Below are 21,114 nucleotides of genomic sequence, written 5' to 3'. Positions count from 1 at the left end.
TCAAAGGTTAGTGAAACGGAAAGTAGGCCACTGTGACGACTCCTCGCTCGCTGGCTGGCTGGCTGGCTGGCTGGCTCGCACAACACGCAGGAGATGTGGCCTTGCCTTAAAATGGCACTGCATGACATTTTGATGAAATTTGCCATGCCATTCATGTATTCATTGTATGAATGGCCATCAAAAGAGTCATATATTTTGAAATTGCCATCAAATAGGTCATACGATTTGAAAGTCTATTTGAAATGACACTGTTGTTTCTGTTTGTTCATCAAAGACAATTCCAAGAAACAAGCACAATCTAGCGCAATTTTCACCAAGCCAAGCAGGAAAGAAACCGGTTTCATTTTCTCGCCGCGGGTCATCTGATCACATGGGTGTGTACTCCTCAGCAAGATAATGCCTTTGTCAATGGAACGTTTTGGGCGGTATTGCCTTTCAAACAGCAAAAACAAAATGAGTCAGGTGAAGGTGGGCTGGATGGCTGGCTGGCTGGCGGTGGCTGGCTGGCTGGCTGGCTGGTGGCTGGCTGGCTGGCTGGCTGGCTGGCTGGCTGGCTGGCTGGCTGGCTGGATGGCGGTGGAGCTGGATGGCTGGCTGGCTGGCTGGCTGGCTACATTGTGAGACTGAAATGTGCTCGCAGGCACGCGGACAAAGTGGCAGACAGCAGGAAAATTAAACCTGTGGGACAATGCCTCTGCTCTGTGACACTGACAACATTGCATTCTCAAGATCTGGAGCACGCATACCACATTCAACTCTTATTAGGTCAGATAATGAAATGCAAAAGCACAAACCGAGACCTTGAGTGACTCACTTTTCTTTCTTTTTTCTTTCTTTCTTTCTTTTTTCTTTCTTTCTTTCTTTCTGTTCATCCTTGTGCCAATCGTCCAGTTTCCTCCATCCGAGCGCGCTTCTAGCCGCATTTGTACGCCTCCCTCTCGTCCGTGTGTTGCTATGGCGTTCAGCATCAAGCACCCACGCACACAAACTGCCTCATATCTCAGCGCACGAGCGAGACATATGTGAATGACCTTCTGCATCATCCCAAGCTGACACACAAGCACAGTCTTTTGTCTCTTTATTTCCAGCCTGCCTGCCGCCACCGCCACTGTGCACCTTTCAAAGACGTATGATTGCTTTCAAGGAAAAAGGTTCTCCCGTGGCCGTTCAGGCGACTTCATCCGAATGTGTGAACTGCAACTCTGGCGTGTGTGTGTGTGCGTGTGTGTGTGTGAACGAACGGGCTGAGCAAGCAATTGTCAGTCTGATTGATTACCTGACGTGCAGGGTAGGTAATTGACTGGATGATTAGAGAATGGAAATGAATGCTTTCAAAGAATGATTGCTGCAGTATAAGCACCCCCTTTTGTTCAGCCTGACTTGATGTTTATCATAGATAAGCATCACTTGGAGTTTTAGAGCATGCCGCAATTACAGATCATATTTACACACACGCACATGCATACACAGATGCAAATAAAAGTATTTTGGGGTCATAGATTAGTTTACCGTAAAACAGATTGATTAGGCCTACTTGCAAACCTATCATCATTTTAATGGGAATAATGCGTGCGTGCGTGCGTGCGTGCAGGGCGCAACCCCAAATGGCTTGTCAAAGAAACTGCAAATGGGAGTAGCCATAAAGTGCATCAAGTGAGCTCAACCATGAGCGGTCCACCTTTTAGAAGATAATAAGCAAATGAACATGTGGAATGAGCAATCAAAACACAACCATTTTAAGCGCTCTCTCTCTCTCAGAAATAGGACAATATTTGGAGAGTGTCAAGTGTAGGAAGACATACAGTAAGTGTTTGATTGAATTGAATTGTTCTCCTCAACTCACCGGAGGTCTCCGTTTGAGGTACTCCGGCGAGCGTGAAGCCCTTGCCGGTGTAGAACTGGCGCAGGTCGGCGCAGCTTCTGTCCAGGGCAGGCCCGGTTGTTCCGCTCAGAGCCGGTGCCACCGGCAGCACACACAGCACCAGGACAAGCATCCTCTCTAGCCTAATCCAAGAAAATCCGCCAGGGGAACACTGCATCGCTACTCCTTCACTATCGTGAGAGAGAGAGAGAGAGAGAGAGAGAGAGAGAGAGAGAGAGAGCGAGAGAGAGGGAGCGATGTCGGGGAACTATTGGATGGAGCAAGTGGGCCGAGAGAGACACCAAGCCGAAGCCAGCTCCAATTGTGCGCACGAGGCGCTCGCTTGGAGGTGTCAGGTACGGCGGGGCGGGCGCACCTCCTTTCTTTTCCTTTGCTTTCCTCTCGCTCCTCTCCTTCCCTTCCTTCGCCGCCGCCGCCGCCGCCTCCTCTTCTGGAACGGGAGGGATGCTGGAGACAAAGAGAGCGACAGGGAGGGAGAGAAAGGGGGGGTGGGGGGGGCTGCAGGATCTCAAAGATGTTGTATTAAAAGCGTTCCTCCTTGGAGAATAAAACAAGAAGCCTACGTGGTGAGAATTCGTGTGACACCATCCCTCCCTCTGCACTCTCACTCACGGTTTCGATCAGATTGCAACAATTTGGATACATCAGCGCACCCACCGTCCATCTCTCCCATCCAAATGACCAAACCACGACCCCTATTAGCAGTAAATAAGGATCATACAATCAATTCAACTAAATAAGGATCATAAAATCCATCAAAATGGAAATGAAATCCAAACTCTGCACGTTTTTCCTGTCCTTGTGTGCGTTTTGTGCACATACTCTGGCCCTACACAATCCAAAAACTAGCATGCTCCATTCATTCAAGACTCATAGAGAATTGTCCAGATGTGTGAATAGCTGCGATAGGCTCCATCTAATCCGTGACACTCGTGAGGACACACGTCCGTTAGAGAGAGTCAACAGCAGGCAATTCTACGCAAGTGCAATACTAAAGAACTTGAAGCTTTTGCCCTCTCCTATTCCATTCGTGAACAGCAGCATTTTGGGCCATCAAATGCAGGCGGCATTTGGACAGGGAAATCACTCACCGCCGGGGGATTGGGTACCTTCTCTCTCACGCTCGCTCGCTCTGCGCGGTGGACGTGATGGATGAGCTTAGCTGTCCCACACTCGTTGGCCGCATCCAACATGCTTGGAGTGGCAGAACCTGGAAAGGTCACTGGAGTGACAATCGTCGTGACACCTTGGAAATGCCCAAGCATCCTTGCATAACAATCAAGCTGCTTGGGAGTGACTATATTCTGGTCAGGACCAGATGAATAAATGTGGAGGACCAAATATGGATGCTTTAGAACGATTCCAAAGCATCCATATTTTGCTTTGAAAACGAAATTGGCATTGCGCAGTGGCTGTGACCGCATTTATTTGAAGACAACGGGTTATTGACAAGGCCTGTTTGATGACTCAAAAAAAGCTTGGACTACAAATCACATTTCTATTGAGTATTTTTCCAGGTGGAAACAAAAAGAGAGAGAGAGAGAGAGAGAGAGAGAGAGAGAGAGAGAGAGAGAGAGAGAGAGAGAGAGAGAGAGAGAGAGAGAGAGAGATGTCATCATAGCTAGTAAATGACACCTTCATAATGGTGCCAGCTTTTGTCATGGGAAAATGAAAAAGAGTCATTCAATTCATCATATGACTTGGCCACATTCCACATGGACAGAAATTCAATATGAGCTCTGAGATCTGTGGAGTTAGCTCAACTGATACCTACCTGGCTGCTTCATGTAGTAAGTGTGTGAATGTTGACTGCTCGGTGTTGGCTCAGCTTAGCATATCAAAGCCGGCCGCCGGTAAAGACTTCAAATCTATTCTCAATTGTTGTTGTTCTCACACATCATTATCACGCTGATATAATGGGCTCTTTGTTTCCAAGTGCATGCCAGCCAAGCACCAAAGCATGAAGATGTCAAGGAAGAATCAACGCTGGGAAGGAAGCCTGTTGGAACCTGCATTCAACTTTGGGAGTCCAAATATGTTTTTCACAAGCTCATTTTGGGTGGCAGACCGTAAATCACATGAGTGACATTTAGATCGGGATAGTGTATCACTGCAGTGCAGAGGCAGCGAAAATAATCATCAATGGCTGTTCTAAAACACGCACGCACGCCAGGAAACCATCAATCTTATAAATGATGAAGCTATGTCTCATTTAATACCTTACCTGCCACTCAAGATAAAATCTCTTGGCTACTACCAATAAACATTGACATGATGGCATGAGAGTGAATTATTGGCTGGCTTCCAGGCCAACACAAGAAGAAAAAAGCTCATCTTATTAAAGCACTCACTTATTGCAAAGGTGAGACAAAAATGTACATTGTCATTTATATATATATATATATATATATATATATATATATTGAATCCGTTCAGAGAAGTCATTTGTATTTTCTTCAGGCAGCCCCACGTCTTCCACACAATGACGAATAAACAAATGAGCTCAGATTCAACATTTTATTGATGAAGTCAAAAGATCCAACAGAATTCAGGCAAACATGTTCAAATGTAGTCAGAAATACATTTCTTCAATAATAATGGCAGGTTGCTTTTCAGGCACCACGAGAAGCAGCAGCAGCAGCCGCAGTCAAACATTTCCATTGCTATTAGTATCTGGCAGGATGGATGTTAATGATACCTTGAAGAAGTCAGGCCCCCCCCCCCCCCCCGCTGACAGATGTGCAAAATGTCCTTCAGCTGCTTAACTGGCAGCCTTTGGAATATATTCATCAGTATTCAACTTGTCTACCTTGCTGCTTTGCACGCTTCGGGGAGAGCTAGCGTTGGCTCTATATTACCAGATGAAGATTGTGTGGCGCCACTTCCATCATGTTTGGAAAATTGGGACAGGCTGATGGAGTCGATCAAATTTGTCGAGAAGCCTGTCGTCCCTCTTATTTGGAAAGAAGAGGGCAGCCGTTGAAATCAAGAAAAGATGAGTGCTGTCAAAGAAATGCTTGTCTTCAAAGGAATAGCTCCCTAGATTGAGTTCCTTCCTTCTATGCTTCTTTTGAGTGAAGAGGGCCAGGAGAAAACAGAAGAACAATATGTGCCTTGTATTGATATTGAATGGCGACAAAAGTAAAAGGTTTGTTTTGACCACTAATGCCATTTGTTGGGTAGGATTGACTAAAAGGCCTCTGCTTTCAATCATTCAGCGTTTGCATTTCATGAACAGGATCATTACTTCAAATGATTGGTCATAAGGCACTATGAATGTCTCTTCTACCTCTTTTGAAATCATGGTGTTTTTTTTCCATTTCTGGGTTGCATGAATGAATCACATTTCTATAACGACAAACTATAGCGGTCCTGGATCTTATCAGTGTGTTTAAAAAAAGTGCAATTAATACCTACAGGGGACCTACTATTTATACAAAAACAAATCATAAAGTCTTTATATAAATATATAATATATAGATTTGTATTTACACCTCTTGAAAAAAGTAGTGCTTTGCCATCTGTTCTCGAAGAGTTAAATACTACAAGTGAGCAGAGAGGTCAGTGCAAGTCATAGCAAATGCTCCATCAATAGTTCATCTTCCACCATGATGACAATTATCATTGTTGTGAAGATGAGCGACAGCTTTTAAACGCAGGCTCGTCGTTTTAAAGTCGCACGCACGCACGCACGCCCAGACTCACTCATTTTGCAGCTTAACGGCTCTGCAATTGCGACAGCAGCAACGGGACGGCGGCCAAGCTCAAATGCAGTCGTTCCACAGTCGGCGCGCTGGCCGATCCTCTAACGGCCACCTGATATGTGAAGAAGGCAAGAGGGAAGAGGCCAATACAAGGGGAAGAAGGTTGCCATCAGTCACTTCCATTTTCAAAGCCATTCCGTTGCGACGATGCCATCACCTACCAGTGGGGGAGAGTCCAGATGAGGAGGAATGTGCTGGGGAGGGGGAAGACCAGCCCTGTCCTCCCTCACCGGACTGCGGCCACTGGGGAAATCATACGGGTCCATACCTAAACATACAAGCGTGGATATTGCTGGGATTGAGTCAATATTCTTTGCAATATTATGGATGGAGAGAGAGAGAGAGAGAGAGAGAGAGAGAGAGAGAGAGACAGGATCATGCTGGTCGGAGTAGAAAAAAATCAATCATGGTGAATGACCGAGATGAGGAAAATGAGAAATGAGCAAATGAAAGCTGAACAGAGGAAAGGACTCTCCTCTCACACCATTGTGACATGTTATCATGATGACAAATATGCATCTGATACATCACAAGTAAGGTGGGCACGTTTGAGCTGGAGAGAGAGGCCAGAGAAAAGGCTGATGTGCTTCATGCTTCAAATCGGATCCAAATACATTTGGCAAAGTACGAATGTCCAATCAATGTGGAAAATACAGATGGGGGGGAAAAAGAATGAAACCTCACCGGATGCTTCACAGCCATCTTCATCATCACAATCATCTCCACTGGCCCTTTCCTTTTCTGTTTGTGCACTCCCTCCGTCCTCTTCCTCACCTTTTCTTGCGGTTTGGTGCGCCCGGCCGAGCTCCGCTAAAAGTTCCTAAACACGCATTAACACGAGTGCATATTTCACAAGTCACAACAGTCCTCGAGTGAGAGCTCAACATTTATGTAGTACCTATTTGATGGAGTACACGTATATTCATCCACATTGATTGACTGTGAATGTTTTCAAGAGTGACGGATTGGATATGTACTATCTGCTGATCGAATCATTTTGCTTGCACATCATAAGACACAAATCTTTCTCATTGTGCTTCAGTCACCACTATAAGTGTGGATGAACCAACCAACCAACCAACCAACCAACCAACCAACCAACCAACCAACCAACCAACCAACCAACCAACCAACCAACCAACCAACCAACCAACCAACCCACCAACCCACCAACCCACCAACCCACCAACCCACCAACCCACCAACTCCTGCATTCCCTGCATGTGACCTTTGCACCCAGAACAAATTTCATGTGAGCGCACTTCTAATGAAACCTTCACCGGCCGCGTTGTCACGCTCCGTCATTTCAGAAATAAGATGGCCGCAGAGCAGCCAGGCCACTGACCTTTCCTGCTTCTCACAAGGTTGATTGCGCTTGTACACACAAATTGCAATTGCGAGTGACTAAACTAACGGAATCCCATTAGGCCGGCCCCAAACGGGGCCCGCTGCTCCAAAGGTCTCATGAAGAGAGGAAGATGAGAGAGGCCAGGCAAAGACGAGCCACAATCACGTACGTGGGTCGGCCGATAGACAATTCATATTTCACCCGTGCCTCTTTGTCATATTTAGCTCCTCCATTGACAGTCATGAATAATAATGACTGCGGCTTTGAAGGAATGGCTGTGAGGACCTGAGTGAGCCATCTTCCATTGAAGGTGACTTTGATGTCGCTTCACTCAAAGCTCACGGACAATTGGCTGTACGATAGCTTGGAAATGTCTCAAAACTAAACTGAAAATGTCTATTATATGGAAGATGTAAAAATAGCTGTATGCTTTATCATCTTATACTGCTGAGAATTTTTGCTTGGAAGGTAATATGTCAGAAGTTATCCTCACGTTGTTGTTGTAATATCTTTGGAGAATAATACTGTACCATGCAACATTTTAATCACACATAACGTGAATGGTCCATCCATAAATAAATAATGACTGGTGGCTGACTCTGCATTTTATGCGTGTAAATGCAGCATGATTAATGTCCAGCCAGCCACCCTCAAAGATGCACGGAAAGCCCTTCAACGGTGATCAGACGCACACATCAATTCCCATCAATATTTAACTCCACTAATAACGGAGCAGAATTTATTGGGTCGCCTTGAAAGTGAAAGTGCACATCCGCTTTTGTAAATGATAATTCCTATCAAAAACATCTCTTTTTTTTTCCCAGGGCATTCCAAAAGGGGAAAGGTCATTAAAGATAGGATTGGTTTGTGTTGCAAACTCGGTCACAAAGAGAATTCAAGTCAAAAGTCAAGGTACGCACGCTCGTTTGTCGAGCGGTGTCGCTGGCGAGTCTCGAACACGGGCCGTGGATGATTGATGAGCAATGACTGCAAATCCTGTCATCGTATTACCAAGCCGTCAAAAGCTTTGAGAGTGCCTGCCGCCGCATCAATCAGCTGGAATTGCCCAATGAATGTATTACTGAACGTGATGGTGACGTTTCAATGCATTGCATTAAGAAGCAGCACTCCGCTAACACAAATGAGGGTCAAGACACATGACACAAATTTGCCCTTCAAAACTTGACGGGACTTTGGTGCGTGCCATAAAGCATTTGTCGTGCGATGCCATGGCATAACCCTAACCCCAAGCGTACACATATAGTAATACATAGTATATCCAGCTTGTATGTTGCAACAGGGGTCTTGTGTGTACCTGTGTCAACCGCTCCAGTCGGTGTTTTGCCGCCCGTAGGACAGGATCAGTATTGCGGACGCTAATTTCCGGGTTGTCCCTCTGTGCTTTCAAAGTGCTGGCAACCACGCGACCTGCATAACTACAGCATTAGGTAGATTAGGTTACTTGGATTAATAAGAGCTCATGGCTTCTTCGTAAAATGGATGGATGGATAGATGGATAGAGATAGGTAGATAGATAGATAGATAGATAGATAGATAGATAGATAGATAGATAGATAGATAGAGATAGATAGATAGATAGATAGATAGATAGATAGATAGATAGATAGATAGATAGATAGATAGATAGATAGATAGATAGATAGATAGATAGATAGATAGATAGATAGATAGATAGATAGAGATAGATAGATAGATAGATAGATAGATAGATAGATAGAAGTAGAAAAGCGCCTCATCCGCTGAAATGTTGACAATGAATAGTGTTGGAAATAAATCAAGTGCACAAGCAAGCACAAGTCGAGCGAAAATGATTACAATAGAGATCGAGATCTGTTCCAAGGGAGTGTTGCATGGTGGAGATACACCTGAGGGGGAACGACAATATGTGGAATGTCAACAGCCAGACTGGCCTGGTGGTCAAAATCATGATGAGGCTTCTCTCTAGTGGAATACATTCGCTATTACACTCCAATCAGAGTCAACGCACGGTTCTCGGTTGACTGCGGCAGCACGTACGTTTACCTCTCCACAACGTCTCGGCCGCTCCAACACGTGTGCTGCTCGACCTCCGTCTCACTTTCACAAAGCATCGCAGGGAGCTCGGAGAAAAACAACTGGTAGCGCTGAATAGAGCCCTCAAACTCCCTGAAAGCAATTTGGGGTTTTGTTTGAAGGTGCTGCACTTCCAATGGCAGCGAATGGGAACGAATGCACCACCTACCTTGACAATTTCTTCAGACTGCGGCTCTTGTCACCTCTCGATCCTTTGAGAGGGAACGACCTACAGAGAGAGAATCACGTACGTGTGCTACTTGTGTGATTTCCATTCCAGTGAATTTCAACCTTGCAATGATACGTATTTACTAGTTCCAAAGAATACTCTTCTGAGATCATAAGAAGACTTTGAGCAATGTATGCACCTCACCTCTGAGTCTGGAGCTGAAGACTTGGAAAGCCCAAAGAGGTCAGGGGCGTCCTCTTTGAGGCTCTTTGCATCATCCGCCCAGTAGCTTTGGAGACATGGGAGGTGTTGGGATGTCCGCTTATCATCACGGGACCAGCTGCGTGTGACCCGCACACCTTCTCGACCTGAGGAGAGCAACGAGGATGGAAAAAAGAAGGATCCCTTTTGAAATATCTACCTCGCGTGCCGACGCCTGACCTGTGTCTTTTCTTCGGCTGATCGAAAAGACCCATGAGAAAAAAGAACAGAAAAAATCGGTTTCAAATGATTTGTTGTTGGCAAAAACGATTCGCCGCTTCAATTCCTAAAGTTTTACACAGCCGACAAGAGTCAAGTGTCAAACCGGTTGGATGTTGGCAAAGGCGGCATTTAATGCTTTCGTAGCACCTTTGCGCGTGCGTGTTTGTTTAGCGCCCAGGAATGGACTCGGCTAAATCCACAGCGTCGTGGCGAATGTTGGCCGCATTCTCTATTGCTTCCTGCAACATTGTGTGCGGGCTGGGCGCTGTTTGTGTGTCATGTGTTTGTCCAGAGATTAGCCACAGAAACGTTCTCATCACTCAGAAGCCAGCGGCATTCTGGGTACGGGTCGTCCTGCCAACCGCGGCCTTTGTCCGATGCCGGATTTGAATTCACACGCACAAAGACTGAAGGAAAGAGCAGATTCTCTAAAGAGGGAATCTGTTTTTAGCCCATCGAGGTGCGGGGCTGGAAGGGAGGAGGAGGTCCAAGCGACAAGCTGAAAGAAGACCACAGTCCAAATGCTAATGACCGAACGAAATATGGCTGCGTTGCCAGGATTGAGCTCATTCGGTTTGATTTGAACCTGGGACAAATGTTAACGAAGGCACGTCAAATCCACTTACAATGGCAGTGATGCGTGGCCCATGCAACTGGGCGTGCAGGATGGCATCGTCGACATGATTCCGGACGGCCAACAGCGCCAGCTCCATGCTGTTGTGGTTGCTGCTGGTCGCTAACGTCGCAGCTAATCTTTGGAGCAACAGGACCAAACTTCTCCAGGGTGCAGCAAGTTCAGATATCCCCACCTGAAATAAAGACGAAGGTTGACGACCGAGCCACCGTTGGAGAGGACAGACGGCTGAAGCGCCGTTTCACTTTGGGGTCCAGAATTTGGGAATCGCGTTAACCCCGAAAGCCAAAGTCTCGGACGTGTCGTCGAATCGAATCGGAGCCGAGCGTACCGGTCGGTGGACGGGGAAAGGGTTGCGTCGGGAAGAGTGTATCCGGACAGACGGAAAGGGGTCAACTTACCAGACATCCTCTCATAACATTAACACAGAGTCCGCTACAGGGCCTGATCAATGTCAGACCTCTGCAATGGGAGCAATACCGCATCCTCACTAAGCCCCGGCCACACTCTCGGGATAACGTGGCCTTTTCCGTGGCATCCACCACGTCCCCGGCCGATCGGAGCAATCGACTCAGAGTTCGGCCCGCTCGGAGCGCACGAGAAAGACTGGCGAGCAGAAAGGGAGGGTGGGGCCCAAAGGGACTGACATCCTGCCGCGTCATCCGCAGGCACTCTTCCTGAGCGGAAAAAGAGGGAGGCGACGGCTGGCCCATTCCAGGGTTGAGAAGTCGCCCGTAGACCAGTGGGAAGAGCTCGTTGAAGAAGGTCCCCACCGCTAGTTCCAACGAGGGCTCGGGCTCCCCCGAGAGATGGCCACGAATGTCATTGAAAAGCTGAAGCACGTGCGGCCGACACTCTGATGCCAGGCTGGAGTAGGCGCTGTCAAACAAGTTGCTGGTCAAATTCGATGTAAAGGAGACCAGGGAATCAAAGGTGTCTGGAGAAACCACAAAACAGATTATTAGCAAAGGCATTTGTCAAATCATGTACAAATTTCATGTACGAATACGCTGTTTCCATGTCCATAGACTGACGGATGGAAATGTCCATTTTCTCTCAAAGACAACCGCACAGCATCTCAACCTTTGATACTGCCGCCGCCGCCGTCACATTCTTTTTGCCGAGTGTTTACGTAGCCCGATGTTGGATGACGTGTGCGCCCCAGAAGATTTCTTCAAGGTTGCATATTTCGACCGACAGCAACAACACATGATAGCCCCGATACCAATTTAGCCTGCTCAGCAAGCCTCTCCAGTAGCAAGTGTGCCTCAGATGCTGTCTTGTCATTCTTCTCTCCATTCCCTTCTCATGCTGCCTTTTGAACAGGAGCTGCCAAAGTGCTACAGCAATGCACGGGCCCTAACCTGTAGCGCCTAACCTTTGTCCGGGCACTACGAGGCACCTCAGTCAGCCAATTGTACTTACAGTTTCCCTATCCGGGCGTCTACTCCAAATCTTACTTGTTGACCAAAATGGGCCCAAATTGGGAAGATGGTGTTTTCGACAGTCTAAATCTCCAAATATGTAAGTGTCCGAGTGGTGAAAAGCTTCCACTCCACTCCCACCCCAATCACCTAGGCCCTGATTTCTTTCCTTCTTGCATGTCTGATTAGCCATCCAAATAGAGTAATCCAAAATAGCTTAAGTTATCAAATTGTCATCAGCCAACACATGATAATGAGCCTGACCTGTTCACTGCACTGCCCCCCCCCATCTGCAGTGACTGTATGACAACAGCGTGTGCCTATGTTTGAAACTTGCCATTTAAACACGCTGATGTCAATCTAATGGCATCCCAACACACACACACACACACACACACACACAGCCAACTGGGAGAGGAAAGGAAGAGAGAGAGAGAGAGAGAGAGACACCTAATTATGTGTGACTTTCAGCACCTCATGGGTCACTTAACACATTTGGGTGTGTTCAAACAACTTTGTACAGCTGCAAGCACCTGGCGAGCGAGCTGTCAACATAATCGTGCTTGCTCTGTCATGCAACACAAATCATCGCATTTCAATTACAGCGTATTATACCTCTGTGTGCACTTTCTTTTTTTATCATCTGAGCAGAAAGGGTTATCGAAAAAAATAATAATAAGGATCAATTCAATACGCTTTCAGTAGCGTACTGGCTGTGAACGTCTGCTCTTGATATGTTTGCATGCATGCCCATGCCTTGGCAATGCTTACTCAAACACAAACAGCATCGAGTGACAAGGCCAAAACTCCTGGGCTCTCTCGCCACGTGTCCTTCTCTCCGGTCTGGGTGATGTGGGTGATAGGGCAACGGGGTCTTCCACGTGCAGACCGAGTGCAGGCGGGATTGGGAGCGGCTGGAAACAGAGCCTGATGACTACAAGCGCTCTGGGCATGTTTCACTTACTTAGTGGGCTATAATGAGAGCCTTCGGATTGCTTGAGAGACAGCTAATGTGAGCGTGTGTGTGTCCAATCAATTAGACCCCAAATTCTTCTTTCATTAGGCTCCACCTCATCAGACGGGAAAGATGAGTTGAACGCCACCATTGCATATTATATTTAGCTTGGAATATTTAGCAGACACTTTTCCTCACGAATGGCGAATTTAGCTCGATTGATAATGTCTGCCTCATTATCCACGGAGCTGAGAAAAAGGGAGGACAAAGACTAGAACTTGTTTGCTCTGTCTGTCTGGGTCTCATCAACGCAAACCATCTAATAATGTGTGCAGCCCATGCGTATCCCACGCACGCACGCACGCACGCTCGCACGCACACAAGTACTGGTGAGAGAAAAGTGGACAAGCAGAGTATTCTCCCTCCTATTGAGAGCGGGCGGCTGTTGCCCGTGACAACAACGCTTTGGTGGGGATACGCGTTGAATGTAAACATTCTTCAGCCCTTGCACTCTCGTCGGTCACGAACAAAAGCTAATTATGGCACGCAGATTGACACAGAAAGCCAAGAGAAAGATAGTAAGCAGTAAGTTTTCCACTTCCCTTCTCTCTCAAGGGACATCAGTTGTTTGTTTGGCTAGCCACTGTGGCGCCCCACTAACTAAACTGGCCTCACACCATCAAAGAGACACAAACGAGCTACGTATTTCATGACGGACGCACAAAGTCAGCATGACATAGGGCTCGCTCGGGTCCTGGAAGTACTTGACGCAATTGTTCTTCTGTCACACAGCGATTGGGCTTGTCAATTCAACGTGCTTGTGTTTATTCAACGGATGTCATCTCTTGACGTTTTACGGATGCGGTCTCACGGTCGGTTAGCGCATCTATCCGCCCCCCCGGTTCTGAGGCCGGATGGTCAAATTTCATCATCGGCCTTCCGTTCGCCTGGTCTACCTCACCTTGGTAGGCTTTGCTGTGTCCGGCAATCAGGTACTTGAGCTCAAAGCTGAAGGATCGAATCTTCTGCTGAGTCTCGCTGCGAACGGCGGCCATGTAACCGTCTTCCATCTTACTGGTACAGCACCCGAGACCAGAGTGGACACACACTCTGAGGGAATCATCTGAGTGGACGACAAACACATTTAGCATTCGTTTTGGGTGGGTGCTCACCACAAGCGCCTAACATCAGCAAGAGAAAAAAACAAATCGGCAAGCAGAATTGCGTGTACATGCGCAGTGTGTGAGATGTTTTCCAAAGTGGCAAGCAGCTGACGAAGATCAAGGGGGAGAGGGATGACAGGACAGGAATGGACTGTACACCAAGGTATGCACCATGCACACACACGCACGAAAATCCACCCACACCGTTTCGGTCTTTCCATATGATTTGTGAATCGATTTCCACAATGATTCCGAGCCACTTCCCCACACTATTTATGAATGAAAGCAAACGACGTACGTACATTGAAGTCAGTCGCTTTTTCAACCAGGGATGCCGCTGATACAGTAAGAAAAAAAGAAAATTGGATGCTATCTTGATCAACAACTCCATATAGTATGTGGAAACAACAGCGCCTGGACTTTCGATTTGGACAATATACGTATTCACTTCAAGTCCTATGCCAAAGCAACGTGCGTCATTTTCAAGAGAAATTCTGGCCCACCAAAAGGATGATGCCCTCAATTAGGAATTTGCCATTGGGTTACCAAAGAGTCTAAACTCACAGTTTGTTTTCATGATACGTAATTTGTCACCAAATGATTCGTTTTTGGAAATCAATTGGAAAATATTCATAACTTTGCATGCATTCTGCAAAAGATAATCAACAGATAGAGATTTGGAAAGAGAGAGAGAGAGAGAGAGAGAGAGAGAGAGAGAGAGAGGAGTGCATTTAATTTGCAGATTTGTGCATGTCCATCCAATGGTCAAGCTCTGATGTCCCATCATGAAGGTGATTTACTGACCTGTTTGGGGACTGTCTGGCACCAGTTCCACCGGGCCTATTTGGCGCATCATGTATGCTGTCTTCACCTCATGACAGCTGTCGGCATCGGCTGATCTACAGCCAGGTGTTGAAGCTAAGTAGAAAAAAATCACCCAGCACAAATCCACGTTTTGTAAGACAGCACGGGACATTGCAACATCTCAGAGAGTCAAGCTAACGAAAGGTGGCCACCGGATGACTACCGAAGCATTCCACTGGCCACTGTATGATAGAGTGAGTCGAGGTGAAGCCCGAGACTGCCTGGAGCCCACTCTAAGGCTCAGGCGCACCCCACCCCAACCCACCATCTCTCTCTCTCTCTCTCGCTCTCGCTCTCGCTCTCTCTCTCGCTCTCTCCGTTTCCTAATTGTCCTGCGCATTGAAATGTTTTCAACTGCATCAATTGATGAGAACCCGACTGAAAACACAACCCGTATGAGAAAACGACTGAAGGGTGAGTTAAAAGTTATTTCCCCGGTTGATCTTGATCCACATATTCTACTCCGTTTTACTATGGTAGCTGTTTTCTGAATAAAAAAAAGTTGGAACAAAATTGAGCATGGGTACCACCTACTGATTCCTCTGTGACATCACACTATTACACTCTGTACTAGAGTGTATTCTTTGATTTATTTAGATGAGTTACTTATTGGATTCGTAAAGAAGGAAAGCGTAAGTTAACATTGGCGCAATTGCTGCGTTTACAAATGAGGCAAATGAAAGTCATCTCCGTAAATACAATAGGGAAGATCAAAAATTCCTTGCCCCGAGTGAGGATCGAACTCACGACCTTCAGATTATGAGACTGACGCGCTGCCTACTGCGCTATCGAGGCATGTGAAGGCTGCTTGGTCGGTTGCTCACTTTTATGATGAAAAGCCAAAAACAACGCATGAGCTGTACCAAGCACATTTATTGCTACATGATGGCATGAATCCCGTATCCTAAACCCAAACTAGCTGAACAAAAATGCATTATGCACCAGTGAATGTGTTCATAAAAAGGGCTCGCGCAAACAGTTATGATCGATAGGCACTTTTTTTCATATAGGACTTGATCCTCAAAGTGCTGCGTAGGCAAGTTTATTGAAAACATAAAACAGCTGGGGTCGAAGCGAGGGATACAAATTTGTCTGTTCCCATACCCCCTGAATGCATCACGGGATGTGTGACGGTCCCTTTAAAGACAATCTCCCGCGTTCAGAGTTGAGCGGAAATAGCAAGAGTGTTTTTCCTCTATTTAAGCGCGCCAACAAAGACTGTGTGCATTGCATACGCGGCACGGTTGTGTTGCTGTAGTTCCAGCAAGCCTCCGAAAGATGTCCGAGGAAATGTCTGGCGCGTCGAGCTCTGGGAGGTAACGCTTGTTTGTCATTTTGCATTTGAATGCGCGAGCTTGATCATTGCTAACGCTGATAGCCTCGCGGATGGCTGCCATTCTTCTTCTTGTGCGCGCGTGGAATATCTGACGTAACTGCTTTGTTCCCGGCGGCAGCGCTTCAAATGCTAACACTTGACATGTAGCTAACAGTCTAGCTCGGCTACCGTGCCGTGCCGTGCCATGCCATGCCATGCCATGCCATGCCATGACTCGAAGGGGGGCCATGCCATGCCATGACTCGAAGGGGGGACGTGAATGGCCTCCACGTCATTGATCTTGCCAAGTGACTGAACGTGCGTTAAATGTGTTTGACAGTGGCGTGGATGAGAAGCCGTGCTCGTCGTCAGCACCTGCAACAGACCGGTGAGTGTGTGCGCACGCGCGCGTCCTTCTCGCTGGGCCTTGTGGAACACGGACAGCAACGTGTATGTTTGTGCAGCTGTTCTGGTGACGTCATGGAGGAGGCAAAGAAGCTCATCGGCAAAGGCAACAGACATCTCGTGATGGGTGACATTGTCGCTGCAGTCCGTGTCTTTCAGGATGCATGCGGCATGTTGTAAGTCCACGTTTGGGAAACGGAAAGCTGCAATCTACTCACTGTTACCTTGTATTCTGACTGTCTGCTGTATGCACACTTGCTCCATTTTTGCTCCTCTTATTTGTTTATTATTTATTCATTGTTTGTGCCTTCTTGTTTTTATTTTTTGTGTTGTATGTATATTGTGTACTATGTCTTGTCACCGTGGGAACGTCATTTCGATTTCTTTGTGTCTTGGCATGTGAAGAAATTGACAATAAAGCAGACTTTGACTTTGACTTTGAGAGCTGCCAGGTATGGAGACACAGCAGATGAATGTGGTGAGGCCTTCTTCCTGTGTGGGAAGTCCCTACTTGAGCTTGCCAGGTAATCAAAGTTGCAAGTAGTTACCATGTTATCTTAATTGCTCACTTCCTGTCACGCTCTACACACTAGTACTGTTTGTCTTTGTTAGTCCGTGATAAATGAAGAAAGCCAAGAGTTTTGTTTTACTATCACATTGACTGCATTTATGTCTGTTAGGTTGGAGAGCACAGTCCTTGGAAATGCCCTGGTAGGAGTCCCAGAAGAATCTGATGATGATGATGAGGAGCAGCCCAGTAACTCAAATATTGAGAGTGCCAATGACCTTGACGGTAAGGATCAGCCTACGAAATCATTGACATCTCACCCCCTGTAGCAGATAGAAATGTCATTCCAAAAACATTGAGAGCTTGCACAATTTTTCAAAATTCTACCTTTCTCCTCAGGGACGTTGGGGGCGTTTGAAACTGTTTAGTGCGCCATCCGGACTCAAAGCCTTTAATATCTTCTTCCACAAACATATGTTTTAGCCACAAATCCCAAACTAACTAAGAGTTCCCCTCGTTCCATTGTCTGACAGTCAGCCTCGCATGAAATCCAGTTCAAGAAAGACTCAGTTTAATATTGGAATCTTTACTAGTAATCTTGTCCGAATTGAAGGGCTACACGGGTCCAAAAGGCCCACGTTCCATAACCACAGGAGCGTTAGTGCAAATCTTCTTTGGTGGAAAAGAAGCCAACCTAATGTCCTACATGCCACTCTGGTGCAGAAAACACTCGCGATGAGCTTCGAAAGCAGGTGTATGATGCAATGGCGGCCGAGCCCGAGGCGGCACGCTGTCGCGTGGAGAGCGGCACAGAGGTGAAGCTGCAAAATGGACTCGCAGAGTCGCCGACAGAACAAGCTGGAGCCCACTCTGGAAAGCCCTTTCACTTCCAATTGAATGGAGGAGCAAAGAGCGCGGCTGAGGAAGCTCAAGTCAACGGAGTAGCAAACGGCACTGGGGGGACGGCCGAGTCTCCCGAAAATGAAGCTGTGGCCAAGACTGAAGACGCTGAGGCTGAGGAAAGCAGCGACTCCAAACCTGAGAAAGAAGCAGAGGGCAGGCAGTAGAGCTTTTGATGCAGTTGCATGATGAGGCAGCACCATCCTGGGTGTGGTTATTTTTTAACAGTTCACATGCTGGTGTTAAAGGGAACGCTCAAATATTTCTACTCTACCTTGAGTTCATTTGCACCTTTTGTGGCTGCTTGTAAATATGACTCCTTTTCTCCCAGATGAAGACGACGATGATGGGGAAGTGGACAAAAATGGTGACAAGGTATTTTGAGTTTTGGAAATGCCGCCTTTTGTTCAAGTGAAATTGTAATCCTTTCTTTGTATGGCACTATGTCAGGAGGAGGAGGAGGAGGATGACGACGTTGACAATCTGCAATTGGCTTGGGAAATGCTGGAGGTGGCCAAGGTCATCTTTAAGAGGCAAGGTGCCATCCATCCATCCATCCGTGCGCTATTTGCGTTGCTCTTGCTCGCTTTCACCTACCTTTTTTGTCTGAATTGCTTCAGAAAGGAAAACAAAGAGCAGCAGCTCATGGCAGCCCAGACCTTGTTGAAACTTGGAGAAGTTGGCGCAGAAGCAGGTATGCTTGATGTTGTTAGAGCTTTGAGTTGGGGCCTTTTTGTGCTGAGCATGTTGGAGGAGCCGCTGCAACTGAAAGTGAACTGACTGAGGTCATTACTGTATACAGAAACAAGACGGCACGTTTTGTTTTGTTCCCCTCGTAATGTGGAGGGCCAGATGTCATTGGTGGCGGGCTGCTACTTGACTGCCCACTCGTGCTTCGCCAGTGAAATGAAAATGGGCTTTGTGGCAATTGTAAACATTTGAACGGCATAACACTACTCCACTGGTATCTTCCTGTTGTGGGAACAAAAACATTAAAACCGTAGATTGGGTCGATGTTCGTTTTGCTGCTGCAACCCGGAACTGTGTGACTTTGGAATATTTGCTATTCGTGAGTGACCTAGAAGTTGTATTTGGCTTTTCAAACGATGACCTCGTTTGTGTCGACTCCCGTCCGTCCCAAAGGAAACTATCCTCAGGCGCTGGAAGATTTCCAGGAATGTTTGGCCCTGCAGCTCAAGCACCTTCCTCCTCACAGTCGTCTGCTGGCCGAGACGTATTACCATGTCGCCGCCATGCATTGCTACATGGACCAGTATGGGCAGGCCGTTCAACACTACAACAGCTCCGTAAAAGTGATTGAAACCCGCTTGGGTAAGACTGCGCATTTTCTTTGACGACACAAAAAATCCTTTGCCGCGTCAAGGCCAAATACTTGACCAGGAGTCCAACGCACCAGTGCTGCAGTGCTGATAGTAGACTTTGTATAGCCATGTTGCAGAACTTGATTGCTGCGGCGGAGAGCACCGAAGAGGCGACCACCGAGATGGAAGAACTGAAGCAGCTTCTGCCAGACATTAGAGAAAAAATCGAAGATGCTGAAGAAATCCACAAAACAGACAGTGCTGCCATCCAACAGACGCTTGTAGGTCCACAGTAAAATAAACACAATGCTCAACGTTTTGTGCTATTTTCTTTTTTAATGCATATTGCTTGTAAGATTATGACGCAATTTGCCAACAATTGTGTTCCACCGCAATGCAACTCCGAGCCCGACAACTGCTCATTAAAGAGAATGAAATAAAGACGGCAGGTGTCAAACTAAAAGCCCAGGAACGTGAAAAGGCAAATCATGTTGACTTCATGTTTCTAGCCAAAATACCATTGTTGCAAATTGTCTTTTTTTTTTCTTTTTTTTTTTTTTTTTTTTGCACATTCAAAGTAAACTCTAGTTTGAGTGATTGGTGTACATAGTCAGTCATGATGGGCTTCCAACGGAAACCATAACTGCAATCGAGTTGACAGAAGTTGAAGTTCTTGTTAAATATTCTCATCAGATATTGTACAATATTTTGCAGATTATCAAGCAATTTAAAATCTATGCAAGTGCAAACCTCAAGTGTTTTGGGCAGGACGGGAGAATATAACCTTAGTATTTTTTTGGACTTGGTTTTTGCCTACGCCAGCAAGCATCTAACTCTGTAACTAACCTGCAGGGCGGCGCTTCAACCTCATCAGCCTCCCGGAGTGAAAATGGCAGCTCTTCAGCCTTTGCTGGCCCCACACCGGTAAGAGTGCCGCGTTCACCGCCAAATGGTAGTCTGACCATCCGAATTCACGGTAAAACCAAATTCTCCATCGCAGAGCCCAATGAAATCGACGGATGGAGCATCATCTTCTACAGTGGCCTCAGACATTTCTCACCTAGTTAGGAAAAAGGTGAGAGCTTGACATGACAAGTTGATGGCTGCATTTAAGGAACAAAAACCTGATACTTGTATGCATTCCATGATCTTGTGTCCGTTGAATAAGGTTTGTCAATTTGTCCTGTTCTGCTGCTGCAATGTCCAAACTCATTGTCGTGTTTTGAGGGGCATGTGTCGTGGATTAGGTGGTCATGGCGCTGACGTTTTCTTTCCCCAAATCAAGGTGGAATACAGTTGAGTTTTTTTTTTGTATATGTCAACACAGAGGAAACCAGAGGAGAAGAGCCCAGTCAAGGACACTGATGCTAAGCAGGCCAAACAGGAAGCTACACTTAATGGCACTGGAGACTCTAGTGCCAACAATGGAGTTGAGGAGCAAAAATCACAGGAGGCGAGTGTCGGTCTTGGATGGATTGTTCGGCAATAGCTAGCGAGCCAGCCAGCGCTGCGAATCTTGTTGGAATGAAGCACGATTGAAGGCAATTGGTAAAGCTAAATGCCTGCTCCCTGAAGAGAACACGAATGGTGTTTTTTCTCAATGTGGAGTACACTCACACTTGTTGACATGATCAAACGTGGCGGTTTGCGTGCTTTGTGCAAAAGCACGGCTAATTTGCGTACGGGTGTCCAAGCACATGAAGCTGCAATTTGCTCATTGATTGCATTTCCTTACAGCCCGCGGTCCAGTCTTCAGCGTGAGCGGCCCCCTGGATCCTGTTTTTTCAAGACCAGCATGCTTGCCCAACTCTTCTTCTTGTAAATAAGATCCATTTTCATAGCTTTGTCTGTCCAGTTTTGTATACTTGCAGTAAACCAATTTGCAAATAAATGAATTGAAACAGA

The 21,114-nt window shown here is 46.6% G+C and overlaps 2 protein-coding genes and 1 non-coding gene across 11 annotated transcripts; 1 reads left to right on the top strand and 2 right to left on the bottom strand.

Annotated features, from left to right (window-relative positions):
- Positions 1–4,385: 4,385 nt before the first annotated feature.
- Positions 4,386–14,997, bottom strand: LOC119122254 (glypican-5-like). 3 transcript variants are annotated; one of them, XM_037250563.1, is made up of 13 exons: positions 14,700–14,997; positions 13,694–13,855; positions 10,755–11,290; positions 10,346–10,528; positions 9,441–9,604; positions 9,237–9,296; positions 9,038–9,160; positions 8,879–8,956; positions 8,310–8,430; positions 6,331–6,466; positions 5,808–5,914; positions 5,588–5,698; positions 4,386–4,835 (listed from the first exon to the last, which is right to left on the bottom strand). In XM_037250563.1, exons 1-12 carry the CDS (start codon positions 14,869–14,871, stop codon positions 5,600–5,602), a joined length of 1,941 nt encoding a protein of 646 aa, XP_037106458.1. In that variant the 5' UTR covers positions 14,872–14,997; the 3' UTR covers positions 4,386–4,835; positions 5,588–5,599. The 3 variants fall into 3 exon arrangements, with proteins under 3 accessions (XP_037106458.1, XP_037106457.1, XP_037106459.1); XM_037250562.1 differs by having other exon boundaries at positions 4,386–5,698; XM_037250564.1 differs by lacking the exon at positions 8,879–8,956 and having other exon boundaries at positions 4,386–5,698.
- A 484-nt stretch (positions 14,998–15,481) lies between these two features.
- trnam-cau lies at positions 15,482–15,554 on the bottom strand. Its single transcript has one exon. It is a non-coding gene; the product is annotated as a tRNA-Met (tRNA).
- Positions 15,555–15,896: 342 nt separating this feature from the next.
- LOC119122263 (histone-binding protein N1/N2-like) lies at positions 15,897–21,114 on the top strand. Of its 7 annotated transcripts, none has more exons than XR_005097824.1 (14): positions 15,897–16,075; positions 16,415–16,462; positions 16,539–16,655; positions 16,923–17,003; positions 17,160–17,272; positions 18,219–18,262; positions 18,338–18,420; positions 18,508–18,581; positions 19,031–19,219; positions 19,336–19,490; positions 20,062–20,128; positions 20,201–20,284; positions 20,537–20,662; positions 20,947–21,114. XR_005097824.1 is itself a non-coding variant. In XM_037250587.1 (14 exons), the coding sequence occupies exons 1-14, from the start codon at positions 16,038–16,040 to the stop codon at positions 20,968–20,970; spliced, it is 1,233 nt and encodes a 410-aa protein (XP_037106482.1). In that variant the 5' UTR covers positions 15,898–16,037; the 3' UTR covers positions 20,971–21,114. The 7 variants fall into 7 exon arrangements, 6 of the variants coding, with proteins under 6 accessions (XP_037106486.1, XP_037106485.1, XP_037106482.1 ...); XM_037250587.1 differs by having other exon boundaries at positions 15,898–16,075; positions 18,344–18,420; positions 20,062–20,133; positions 20,210–20,284; XM_037250586.1 differs by having other exon boundaries at positions 15,898–16,075; positions 18,341–18,420; positions 20,062–20,133; positions 20,210–20,284.

The sequence above is a fragment of the Syngnathus acus genome, chromosome 4 (genome assembly GCF_901709675.1).
Source record: "Syngnathus acus chromosome 4, fSynAcu1.2, whole genome shotgun sequence".
Classification (NCBI taxonomy): Eukaryota; Metazoa; Chordata; class Actinopteri; order Syngnathiformes; family Syngnathidae; genus Syngnathus; species Syngnathus acus.
This window is presented reverse-complemented; position numbering and strand designations above follow the sequence as displayed.